This window comes from Natrix helvetica (assembly GCF_964273705.1).
Source record: "Natrix helvetica genome assembly, chromosome: 16".
Lineage (NCBI taxonomy): Eukaryota > Metazoa > Chordata > Lepidosauria > Squamata > Natricidae > Natrix > Natrix helvetica.
The window spans coordinates 6,194,727-6,206,934 of NC_138563.1; the positions used below are offsets into that span (position 1 = coordinate 6,194,727).

General features: G+C 44.6%; 2 protein-coding genes across 2 annotated transcripts in view; both read right to left on the minus strand.

Annotated features, from left to right (window-relative positions):
- Window positions 1-561: 561 nt before the first annotated feature.
- Window positions 562-3,841, minus strand: B4GAT1 (beta-1,4-glucuronyltransferase 1). Its single transcript, XM_081968559.1, has 2 exons — window positions 2,626-3,841; window positions 562-1,434 (listed from the first exon to the last, which is right to left on the minus strand). The coding sequence occupies exons 1-2, from the start codon at window positions 3,685-3,687 to the stop codon at window positions 1,243-1,245; spliced, it is 1,254 nt and encodes a 417-aa protein (XP_081824685.1). The 5' UTR covers window positions 3,688-3,841; the 3' UTR covers window positions 562-1,242.
- Window positions 3,842-8,899: 5,058 nt separating this feature from the next.
- The window catches only part of SLC29A2 (solute carrier family 29 member 2), a 25,462-nt gene continuing 22,153 nt past the window's right edge, over window positions 8,900-12,208 (minus strand). Inside the window, exon 12 of the mRNA XM_081967911.1 lies at window positions 8,900-11,997. Coding sequence (XP_081824037.1) covers window positions 11,886-11,997 — 112 coding nt within the window. The 3' untranslated portion in view covers window positions 8,900-11,885. The remainder of the gene's footprint in view (window positions 11,998-12,208) is intronic.

Consider the following 12,208-nt stretch of genomic DNA (forward strand, 5'->3'; position numbering starts at 1 on the left):
GAAGTAGAATGACTGTGGCAAAAGAAAACAAAGATAGGACCAGTATCTCAAAATATTTGGAGTACCACCTGAACATCAATGGCATTGACAAAATGCTCATCAGTCAATTGCGAAAGGCAGTCTTGCTTGGAAAAGCTTACATCCTTCAATAATACCTTTAACACCCTCGCACATCCACATTTGCCTATCTCGGGTCCTTGGGAAGGCCCTGATAAGTGGACAAAAAATATCAAATCCAGTCTAAACATCTGGCTGGCTGTGCCACAAGCCATAACAATACCTTTCGTAAGAAGAGGCCTTTGAAGGATGGTGCTGGAGAAGACTACTGTGAGTCCCTTGGACTGCAAGGCCATCCTAGAGGAGATCAACCCTGATTGCTCTTTAGAAGGCCAGATCCTGAAGAGGAAACTCAAAGACTTTGGCCACCTAATGAGAAGGAAGGACTCCCTGGAGAAGAGCTTCATGCTGGGAACGATGGAGGGCGAAAGAAGAAGGGGACGACAGAGGAGGAGGGGGCTGGATGGAGTCACCGAAGCAGTTGGCGTTGAGCTTCAATGGACTCCAGAGGATGGCACAGGACAAGAAGGCCTGGAGGAACGTTGTCCATGGGATTGCGATGGATTGAACACGACTTCGCAACTAACAACAACAAGAAAAAGACTACACAAGGATCGTACATAAGGCCATAACACAGTTCCCAAACAATTCACTGGAATGTTTCTAAATATGGATTGGGAGCAAACGAACAGGATTAAAGCAACCCACATTTGAAATTATTCACTTTAATTAACAGGGGGTTTGTTATTTTAAGGTACAGGAATAAATTAAGCACTTCTCTTCCAGGACCTATGCAATCCTTTCTCACTGTGCAGAACAAGACACTGAGGGGACCAGTTGTAGAAGAAAGGTCAGGCACAAAACAGAAGAATCTTGCTGCACAATGCTCTACTATTTCACGTCTCAGAGTTCAAAAGTAAAAGCTCTTTTCCATGTTCTCACAACATCATTTCATAATTCTTGGACCTAATTCTGCCAGCCTGTAGTACAAAATGACAGTCAGAAACTGACTAATGCAGGGCAGCAATGAAACCAATGACACAAACTCTCTTTAGTAAATGAAGTAATGACCCACAACTTGTTCGTACAATTATACTGCAAACAGAGTTTCCTCTTGTCCTGTCTGTAACTCTACTCCAAGTTCCAAGTAGCTGAATTTAAACTCTACGAAGTTACAAGTGCAAATCAACACCTCCGAAGCGATTCCGGGTACTTGCTCTTCAGCTCCTGCTTGAATTGTCGGAAAAGGATCTTGTTGCGCTGGTTCTCAGCATCCTTTTGCGCGTGGAACTCTCCCGCCACTTTGAATCCCTTGTGAACCAAAAAGGCGTTGCTCAGCACTGCAAACCGGTAGCCGGCAATGTGGAGTTCGCAGGCCTGCCAGGACAAGAGAAGAAAAGAAGAGGTTAATAAACTCTGTGTGTCCACAGCATCATGAGAGTCACCTTGTATGGGAGATGATGGGCGGCATCAAAACATATGTAGACAGATGATTGATACCGGTAGATGATAGATAGATGGATGGATGGATGGATGGATGGATAGATGGATGGATGGATGGATGGCTAGATGAGATAGATGAGACAGATGATTGATACCGGTAGATGATAGGTAGATAGATAGATGATAGATAGATAGATAGATGATAGATAGATAGATAGATAGATGATAGATAGATAGATAGACAGATTATATAGGTGATAGATAGATGATAGACAGTATGATAGATGATATACAGTAGAAGATAGATGATAGACAGTAATGATAGATGATATACAGTAGAAGATAGATGATAGATGGATAGATAACTATAGATGATAGACAGATGATAGATATGGATAGAGATAAATAGATAACTATAGATGATTATAGATTATACATTATAGATGTGGATGGATTATAGATATGGATAGAGATAGATAGATAGATAGATAGATAGATAGATAGATAGATAGATAGATAGATAGATGATAGATAGATGATAGATAGATAGATAGATAGATAGATAGATAGATAGATAGATAGATAGATGATTGATACCGGTAGATGATAGATAAATAAATAGACAGACAGGCAGGCAGACAGACAAATAGATTATATAGGTGATAGATAAATGATTTTACAGGAGATAGATAGATGGGTAGGATAAATGATAGATAATATAGAAGATAGATAGATAGATAACTATAGATGATAGATAGATAGATATGGATAGATAGATAGATAGATAGATAGATAGATAGATAGATAGATGATAGATATGGATAGAGATAGATAGACAGACAGACATAGGTGACAGATAGATGATGGACAGGAGACAGATAGATGGATAGACAGATAAATGATAGATGATATAGAAGATAGATAAACAGACAAATGGATGGATGGATGGATAGATAGATAGATATTGACAGATGAGATAGATGGATAGAGCTGATAGATGATATGATAGACAGATGAGAGAGATAGCGAGAGAGAGAAAGAGAGATGATAGGTCTTACACATCGAATCAATAACAATAACCATAGGATTTTGCCAGTTTCCTGATCTTTCCCCTTGCTTGGTTACCTGGCTGATCCGGTTAAAGCCGTACTGCTTGAAACGTTCGTCGTAGGGTGGCACCGAGGTAGCACTCACATAGAAGGGCTCCCAAGGGTCTCGCCACGCCACCTCGTAGGCCACACGCAGGGAGCCCCCCACGGGAAGGTTCAGCCAGTGGGAAAAGTTTGTGGGTGCCTGGCACCGGGGGCACAGCTCCTCGTAAAACGGCCGGATCTCCCCCACTTGATACAGCTGTACCAGCTCCGCTTTGCTGGCCGGAATCCGGCGTGTGTGACGGATCTCAAAGGCCGGCACCACAAACACCCGCGGCGTCCCCTCGACGGTGGCTTTCGGCAAGGCCAGGAAATCTTCTCGCAGACCCTCGCTGGGCACCATGTCCATGTCGACCACCAGCGCCCAGTGCCCGCCGGCTGCCTCCCTGGCTACGTTGCGCAGCAGGTTGTTGGGGTACGAAGCATTGGCGACCTCCATGGCATAGTTACGCCGGCCGGCCCCTAGTTGTGCCAGCTTGGCGAAAACATCTCCGCAGGATCGGAGACGGGCAAATTGCCCCTCATCCTGCTCTTGCTCGGGGAAGGAAGCCATTTGGTTGGCAGGACACACCAGGTGCAGCCGAAGCCACTGCCGGAGGGGGGCACACAGGACGGCTAAGGCGTAGACCATTGCCGTGGCTTGGCGCACGTCGTCTGCGCCTGGCACAAAGAGGGCCACGGAGATGGGCCCGCGCCACCTCTCCACCAGCTGCTGAGCGTGGTGCAAGTTGCTCAAGCTGGTGTGAGTGACCAGTACCACGTCCTGCCGGTCCTCTCTATCCCAAGAGGCCCGTAACATGTCCCGGTAGAGGCGGTACTGCCCGCTGGCATCCAGGGTGCCCCCGCTGGCCAGCACTGGCTTGAGCCTCTGCTTGTGCCCGTCGCTTGGCAAGGCATGGCGCGCCTGGAAGAGCTGGGCGTAGCGAGACCTCTGCTCCTGCCCGTGCCACCCGGAAAGGAGAGCCAAATAAAGCAATTGCAAGCCAGCCACCAGCCCCAGCGCCAGGAGGAGCGCCTGGAAGCAGGAGCAGGTCATGGGGCGGGGCAAAAGGGGGGAGGCAGAGACCAGGGCTCAAGCTTGGCCCATTGGCTCTCCCCGTGGCGCCCTTTCCCTCTTTGCAAAAATAAAATAAAATAAAGAGGCGAGCAAAACCTTGCAAAAGCTGCCCAGGACCAGCCTCGCGCAGGCTGCAAATCGAAAGTGTATGTGTGTGGAGGGGGGGGGTTGTTCTCCAGCGCCCCCTGCTCACCAGGAGGAGGTACTGCATTGAAAAGCAGCCTCTGCAGACCCCCACCTCCCCCAAAATACCCCTCGCCCCCTTTGGCTTTTGCAGCGCCCGCGGGCTCCCCGTTGCCTTTGGCGCGGTGCCCGCCCGCTCTTTGCGCGCGTGGGAGGGAGTGGGTGGGCTTTGTTGGCACCCCCCTCCCCTTTAGAAAGGGGGGGTTGCGTGGGGAGGGGAGGCTGGAGAAGGTTTGCAATGGGAGGATTGCATGGATCGGGGGAGGGGAGTGTAGGAAGAAGGGGGGGCGTGAAAGCAAGAACAGAAAACTCCCAAGTATTATTATTATTATTATTAATTTTGCAAAAGGGTTGCTTCTTTGCAAATCACGGTTTGCAAAGCCAGCAAACCAGCATAGATTAGGTGGAGATCAAGCCCTCTTCCGCGAGACGAGGTGGCCGAGTGGTTAAGGCGATGGACTGCTAATCCATTGTGCTCTGCACGCGTGGGTTCGAATCCCACCCTCGTCGCTACCGTTTTTGGATGGCCCCCACCCCAAAAATCAGTTTCTGTTCTGCTTTGCAACCCCAAGAAAAAGGAGGTTTAAAGCAGAGTGGGGAAGATACCCTTCCCGTCCTTTGCAAGGGTCTTTCTCCAGGGATGAATCTTTTCTCTCTCTTTTGGGGTGCATTCCTGGCTCTCCACCCCAAAATTGATGGGAGCCGGAGTCTTCTCTTGTTTTAGGAGGGGTTCTGAAATGCATAAACCCTGCAAGCAGGTGCGCTGGGATTTGCAAAACCCATCATCCCCAACAGGAGGTGGAGCCCTTGGCCAAGGGGCAAGCACCAGGTGCTGGAAAGCCGAGCTGGAGGAGGGGGGGGGCTCTCCGCAACTGCAGAACAAACACCCCCCCCCCAATGCATGCAGTCAATATATTTGTTGGGAAAAGCGAGCAAAATGTGTGGTGTTTTGTTTTTTTGGTTCTGCATTCTCCTATTTGGGTAATTTCAAAAGCCACCAGATTACGTAAACCCCAAATACAGGATAATTTAGTGGTCAAAGGTTGAACTGCCACGGAATTGCAAGTTTAGGATCTTTAAAAGCCAAAAGCCAACATGGATTTGTCAAAAACAGATCATGCCAGACTAATCTTATTACATTCTTTGATAATGTGACAAAATTAGTGGACCAGAGGAATGCCGTCGATATAGTTTACTTGGACTTCAGTAAGGCTTTTGATAAGGTAGACCATAACCTACTACTAGATAAAGTAGAAGAATGTGGGTTAGACAGCATCACCACCAGATGGATTCGTAACTGGCTGACCAACCGCACTCAACGTGTAGTTCTCAATGGAACTGCATCTACATGGAGGGAAGTATGCAGTGGAGTACCCCAAGGCTCTGTTTTAGGCCCAGTACTCTTCAACATCTTCATCAATGATTTGGATGAGGGAATAAATGGGGAACTCATCAAATTTGCAGATGACACCAAGCTGGCAGGAATAGCCAACACTCCAGAAGATAGGCTTAAGATACAGAAGGATCTTAACAAACTTGAACATTGGGCACTATCTAATAAAATGAAATTCAATGGTGAAAAGAGTAAGGTTCTACATTTAGGCAACAAAAACGGAATGCACAGGTACAGTATAGGTGGTACCTTACTCAGTAGTAGTAACTGTGAAAGGGATCTTGGAGTCCTAGTGGACAACCATTTAAATATGAGCCAGCCATGTGCAGCAGCTACCAAAAAAGCCAACACAGTTCTAGGCTGCATCAACAGAGGGATAGAATCAAGATCACATGAAGTTTTAATACCACTTTATAAGGCCTTGGTAAGGCCACACTTGGAATACTGCATTCAGTTCTGGTCGCCACAATGTAAAAAAGATGCGGAGACTCTAGAAAGAGTGCAGAGAAGAGCAACAAAGATGATTAGGGGACTGGAGACTAAAACATATGAAGAACGGTTGCAGGAACTGGGTATGTCTAGTTTAAGAGAAAGAAGGACTAGGGGAGACATGATAGCAGTCTTCCAATATCTCAGGGGCTGCCCCAAAGAAGAGGGAGTCAAGCTATTCTCCAAGGCACCTGAGGGTAGAACAAGAAGCAATGGGTGGAAACTAATCAAGGAGAGAAGCAACTTAGAACTGAGGAGAAATTTCCTGACAATTAGAACAATGAATCAGTGGAACAGAAGTTGCCTCCAGAAGTTGTGAATGCCCCAACACTGGAAGTCTTTAAGAAGATGTTGGATAGCCATTTGTCTGAAACGGTATAGGGTTTCCTGCCTAGGCAGGGGGTTGGACTAGAAGGCCTCCAAGGTCCCTTCCAACTCTACTATTGTATTGTAAAACACCCGTGGGACAATCCAGAATAATAGAATAGGAATAGAATGTTGCTAAGTGAAACATTTAAGGACATTTTGCCCCGTTTTACGACCTTAATGGCCATAGCCGTTAAGTTAATCACTGTGCCACCTTGGCAATAAGAATATAATAGAATAATGAAGAATAGAATAACGAAGAATATAATAGAATAATGAATATAATAGAATAATGAAGAACAGAATAGAATGAATAGTATAATAATGAAGAATATAATAATGAATAGAATAGAACAATGAATATAATAATGAAGAATATAATAATGAATAGAATATTATATAATAACAAAGAATAGAATGAATAGACTAAGAATATAATGAAGTAGAATAGAATGAATATAGTATAATGAAGAATATAATAATGAATAGAATAGAATAAGAATAGAATAGAATGCAATAATGAAGAGAATATAATAATGAAGAAAAAATATATATAATGAATAGAATATAATGTAGAGTAGAACAATGAATATGATATAATGAAGAGCAGAATATTATATAACAAAGAATAGAATAATGAATAGACTAAGAATAGAATGAATATAGTATAATGAAGAATAGAATAATGAAGAATATAATATAATGTAGAACAATGAATATAATATAATAATGAATATAATAATGAAGAATATAATAGAATGAGAATGGAATAGAATGCAATAATGAAGAGAATAATATAATATAATAATGAAGAATAGAATAATATAATAATGAAGAATAGAATAAGATTCTTTATTGGCCAAGTGTGATTGAACACACAGGAATTCGTCTTCGGTGCATAAGCTCTCAGTGTACATAAAAGCTACAAGTGATAAATAATTATCATAAATCCTAAAAAATACATTCATCATGAAGGGACATGATAATAGTAGAATAGGTAGAATTAGTGGGACATAATAATAACTTGCTATTTCGCTTCTGTAAGAATTAGAATTGCCTCTGCCGTTTGCTTCTACCAGGGATCCGATTGATCTTGTTTTGTGTACAACTCAATGCGGGGTATGTCATGGTCTGGCAGGGTTACATCAGGCATATACCTATGTTGCTAAGCCCCCAGCCCCTCAGTTCCTTGCTGCCCAGCCAATGCTACAAGGAAGGCATGGGCCAGGGGGCCAGAATTGGGTATTAAGCTGAGGTCCCCGAAGGTATAAAAGGAAGCTATACCTTCCCCAAGGTCTGACCTTCCTTACACGCACATCTGTATATTTGTGGAATGGTCTACCCAGCTCTTTGCTTTGATCAAAATAAGTATTTTCAAGCCTTCGCTTAAGCTCTTCTTTTTGGCCTATCGTTGACTTAAGCATAACACCAAACCTTACAATCATAAATCACAAGATACAACACTTGGTTGTTGTTCTTAGTTGCGAAGTCGTGTCCGACCCACCACGACCCCATATAGACCACGTTCCTCCAGGCCTTCCTGTTCTTAACTATCCTCCGGAGTCCATTGAAGCTCAGGCCGACTGCTTCCATGACTCCATCCAGCCCCCTCCTTCTCTGCCGTCCCCTTCTTCTTCTTTTGCCCTCCATCGTTGTTCCCAGCATGAGGCTCTTCTCCAGGGAGTCCTTCTTCCTTCGCATCAGGTGGCCAAAGTCTTTGAGTTTCCTCTTCAGGATCTGGCCTTCTAAAGAGCAGTCAGGGTTGATCTCCTCTAGGACTGACCGGTTGGATGGCCATGCAGTCCAAGGGACTCAATGCAGGAGTCTTCTCCAGCACCAGAGTTCAAAGGCCTCCATTCTTTGGCGCTCAGCCTTCCTTATGGTCCAACCTTCACAGCCATCCATTGCAACTGGGAAAACCACAGCCTTGGCTAGGCACACTTTTGATTGGCAGGGTGATCTTTCTGCTTTTTAGGATGCTGTCTAGATTCGCCATCGCTTTCCTCCCCAGGAGCAAGCCTCTTTTAATTCCTTGGCTGCAGTCCCCATTTGTGCTGATCTTGGAGCCCAGGAAAATAAAATCTGTCCCTACTACCTCCATTTCTTCCCCATCTATTTGCCAGGAACTGCGAGGGCTGGATAAAACACTTAGTGAATCATATTATAATTAAATAGATACCAGCATGTATTCCAAAACTGATAGCATATTTTAGCTCCTTAAAAGGGGATCTGCACGCCTTTATGTACCGAGAGCATAGGAAGCGATATCATCAAACTACATTCAGTGGAAGAAACGATGCACAATGTTTGTCCGTCTTAATCTTACAAAAACAAACCAGCCTTTTCATCCATATCTTCTTTTATTGGCCAATTTGCTTTTTTTCAGACGAATCTTAAAAAGCCACGCAACTAGAGAGGGCGAAATTATTTTAGAGCATTTTCTTTGGCAGAAAAAGCTCTCCGAGTGATGTGCAAAGTTGAGGAAGACACTGATTCTATTCAGAAATCCACGGTTAACCACGACTTTACACAACCCCGTTTTCCAAATTTGCACAATCTCCTTCTTGTGCTAAGGGGACACAATGTTCTTTCTGTAATTTTTCAGCTGTACAGTAGCTGCGTCCCCGGACTTTTTTTTGAAAAAACATATCAAACGCCAGATCAATTTTGACAATCCATTCTTGTTTAATCTCTCCAATTGGAGATGCTTCCCCCCCTCCATTTTTCTAGGGGTGTTAATTCAATAAAAACCGACACATCTAAAAAAAAAGGTTTTTTATTAGCGCGTAATATGTTCCCCATAGCCACTCCCCGAAATAAGAGCAAAATAATTATTTTTTTTAAGAAAAACACACACGATATAATGTACATGAAAGGAAGATTTCCCTTTTGAAAACACTCGACACACGCTTTTAAGTTTTTGCCCTGATATAAACTGGCTCACTTATTAGATCTGTTCAAAACAGAAAAAGACAAAGGTCACGTCCCTGTTTGCGATTTTTGCCATCTAACCATCATTAGGCCACAATAGGAATTAGGGTACACTTAATATCACGACGACAATGACGATGTAAGAGGCTATGGTTTAAATCTGGAAGTCCTCCAAGATTCCAAACCTCGACCAAACCAGCATCCCTGTGAAGGAATCTAGTGCCTCCTCTAAGAGATCCTTTCCAGCCATGTTTGGGACAGCATTTCCCAGAATTCTTAGCTAATTTGCCTAAGGACAAGGGGATTCTGGGAGTTGCAGTTCCCACACATCTAAAAGACAAGGACTTCGACGAGATTGATCTAAACTTAACCATGAACTGCTGCTAGGGCAGGATTTAGGCCATATGTTTCCCAAAGGAAATTATCGTTTAAACCAGGATTGTTCAATCTTACCACTTTAAGACCCGTGGACTTCAACTCCCACAATGCTTCAGCTAACATGGAGGATTCTGGGAGTTGAAGTCCACAAGTCTTTAAAGTTGCACATCCCTGCTTTAAAACCTTCCCTTGAGCTAATCACAGTACAGGTGTAGCTATATATGGATGTTTTTCTCACCCCTCGAAAAACAAACAAACAGCTTTAGTTGAAAAAAGCAGCTAATCTCACTAAGCGGAACGAATGAGAGGTAGACAACGAGTAACCAGTTACTCCGTAGTTCCTTTTCTAATTCAGAGTAAACACTTTTCTGTTTACATGCAGACTTGGTGAACATTCTATTTTTATTCAAATGCCAAATGAAATCGGATCACTGCTACTCAAAGCTGCACCGCCCTCGGCTGAACCCAGAAAAGTTATCCCATAATATGAGACCCAGCCCTGTCCTTTATGCCAAGGTGCTTTTCCAATGTATTCTGGGCCCTCTTCGTTTTCGGTTTACCCGGGGATTTTTTTTCACCCTTTTTAAACTGTTTCAGCCCAGCCTACCACGTAAGGGAGAACGACGCATGCAGAATTAGCTCTGCCCCGAATTATCTAATATCTTCCGGATCTCCAGCAAAATGAGACAAATTGAAGGAGTTACAATAGAGTAACACAGTTGGGAGGGACCTTGGAGGTCTTCTAGTCCAACCCCCTGCTTAGGCAGGAAAACCTACACCACTTCAGACAAATGGGTATCCAACATCTTCTTTAAAAAGTCCAGTGTTGGAGCATTCACAACTTCTGGAGGCCAGTTGTTCCACTGGTTAATTGTTTTCACTGTCAAGAAATTTCTCCTTAGTTCTAGGTTGCTTCTCTCCTTGATTAGTTTCCACCCATTGCTTCTTGTTCTACTCTCAGGTGATTTATGACTTCCTCTTCTTTGGGGCGGCCCCCGTTATCACAATTAATTCTTCCCTTCCTTCCTGGAAAAGTTGAGACTTGTTTCCTTCCCCTCTTCCAAAAAAACCGGTCCCTTTTTGTCATCCAAGTTACTAGTCCTGTAGGTTCGGCAATACATTCCAGGGTGCCAAAGCGATCCAAACAAGGGAGGAATTAAGAGAACGTGAATTGCTTTGATACTAAAAAACATCCCGAAGTATTTTCTCTCTCTCTCTCTCTTCTGCAGGCCCTCCAGCCATGTATGCAATTGAGTCCAGCCGTTGTGCGTCACAAAATAATAAGTGCTGAATTTAAAAAAAAAAAAACGGAGCAGAGGAAAATCATCCTCTGCTCCGTTTTCCATCACATGAGAAGCTGCCTGACAAAGTGGCCTAAAAAACCTTTGCCAAACATTTTGCAGAAGCTGCCAAAAATCCAGAATCTTTCTTTCCCAATACATTCAGATGTCTGCAGAAAAAAAACACATAATGTCACCTTCTTTAAAGGTAAAGCTTCCCCTCGCACATCTGTGCTAGTCGTTCCCGACTCTAGGGGGCGGTGCTCATCTCCGTTTCAAAGCCGAAGAGCCAGCGCTGTCCGAAGACGTCTCCGGGGTCGTGTGGTCGGCATGATTAAACGCCCAAGGGGAAACGGAACGCTGTTCCCTTCCCACCAAAGGTGGTTCCTATTTTTCTACTTGCATTTTTTACATGGTTTACAGGTTGGCAGAAGCCGGGACAAATCACGGGAGCTCACTCCGTTACGTGGTCCTAGGGATTCGAACCACTGAACTGCCGACCTTTCTGATCGACAAGCTCAGCGTCTTAGCCACTAAGCCACCTGTTTGCCTTCATTATATACATAGTTGGGACAAGTCACGGGAGCTCACTCCGTTACGTGGTGCTAGGGATTCGAACCACCGAACTGCCGACCTTCCTGATCGACAAGCTCAGCGTCTTAGCCACTAAGCCACCTGTTTGCCTTCATTATATACATAGTTGGGACAAGTCACGGGAGCTCACTCCGTTACGTGGTGCTAGGGATTCGAACCACCGAACTGCCGACCTTCCTGATAGACAAGCTCAGCGTCTTAGCCACTAAGCCACCTGTTTGCCTTCATTATATACATAGCTGGGACAAGTCACGGGAGCTCACTCCGTTACGTGGTGCTAGGGATTCGAACCACCGAACTTCCTGATTGACAAGCTCAGTGTCTTAGCCACTATATATATACACACAAAAAAAAGGGGGGATCCTTGCAGAAAGAGTTATGGCCTAATAAATGCTTCCTTGGCACGAAGGGTGGTTTCCTAGCTGCCACATGGAGGGGGAATCGGAGGAAAATCATGCCAGGGGGACCCGTTAGCTGCCCAGGGAGCCTTCAAGAGAGACAGAGGCCAAATCTTTGCAATCTTGACATTCTTGCCAGGTGTTGGAGGGGCAGGAGGGAGGCCATCAAAGGAGCAGCTTGAGGAGGAAGGAGAGAGCTGCCCCACAGGAGAGTCCCAATGCCAGGAAAAATGTCATGATGGCTCCCGCCAGCTCGCTCTCTTCCGGCTGGACCTGCCTGGAGGAGAGAATTAAGGTCCACATTTGAAGGTCACAGAAGTCAATCCTTCTTTCCTTCCCTCCCTCCCTCTTTTTCTTTCTTCTGTCTTTTCCTCCCTCCATCTTTTTCTTCCTTCCTCAATCCCTTTTTCTATCTTCTTTCTTTCCCTCCATCTTTTTCTTCCTTCCTTCCATCCCTCCCTCATTCTTCCTTCTCTACCTTTTCCCTT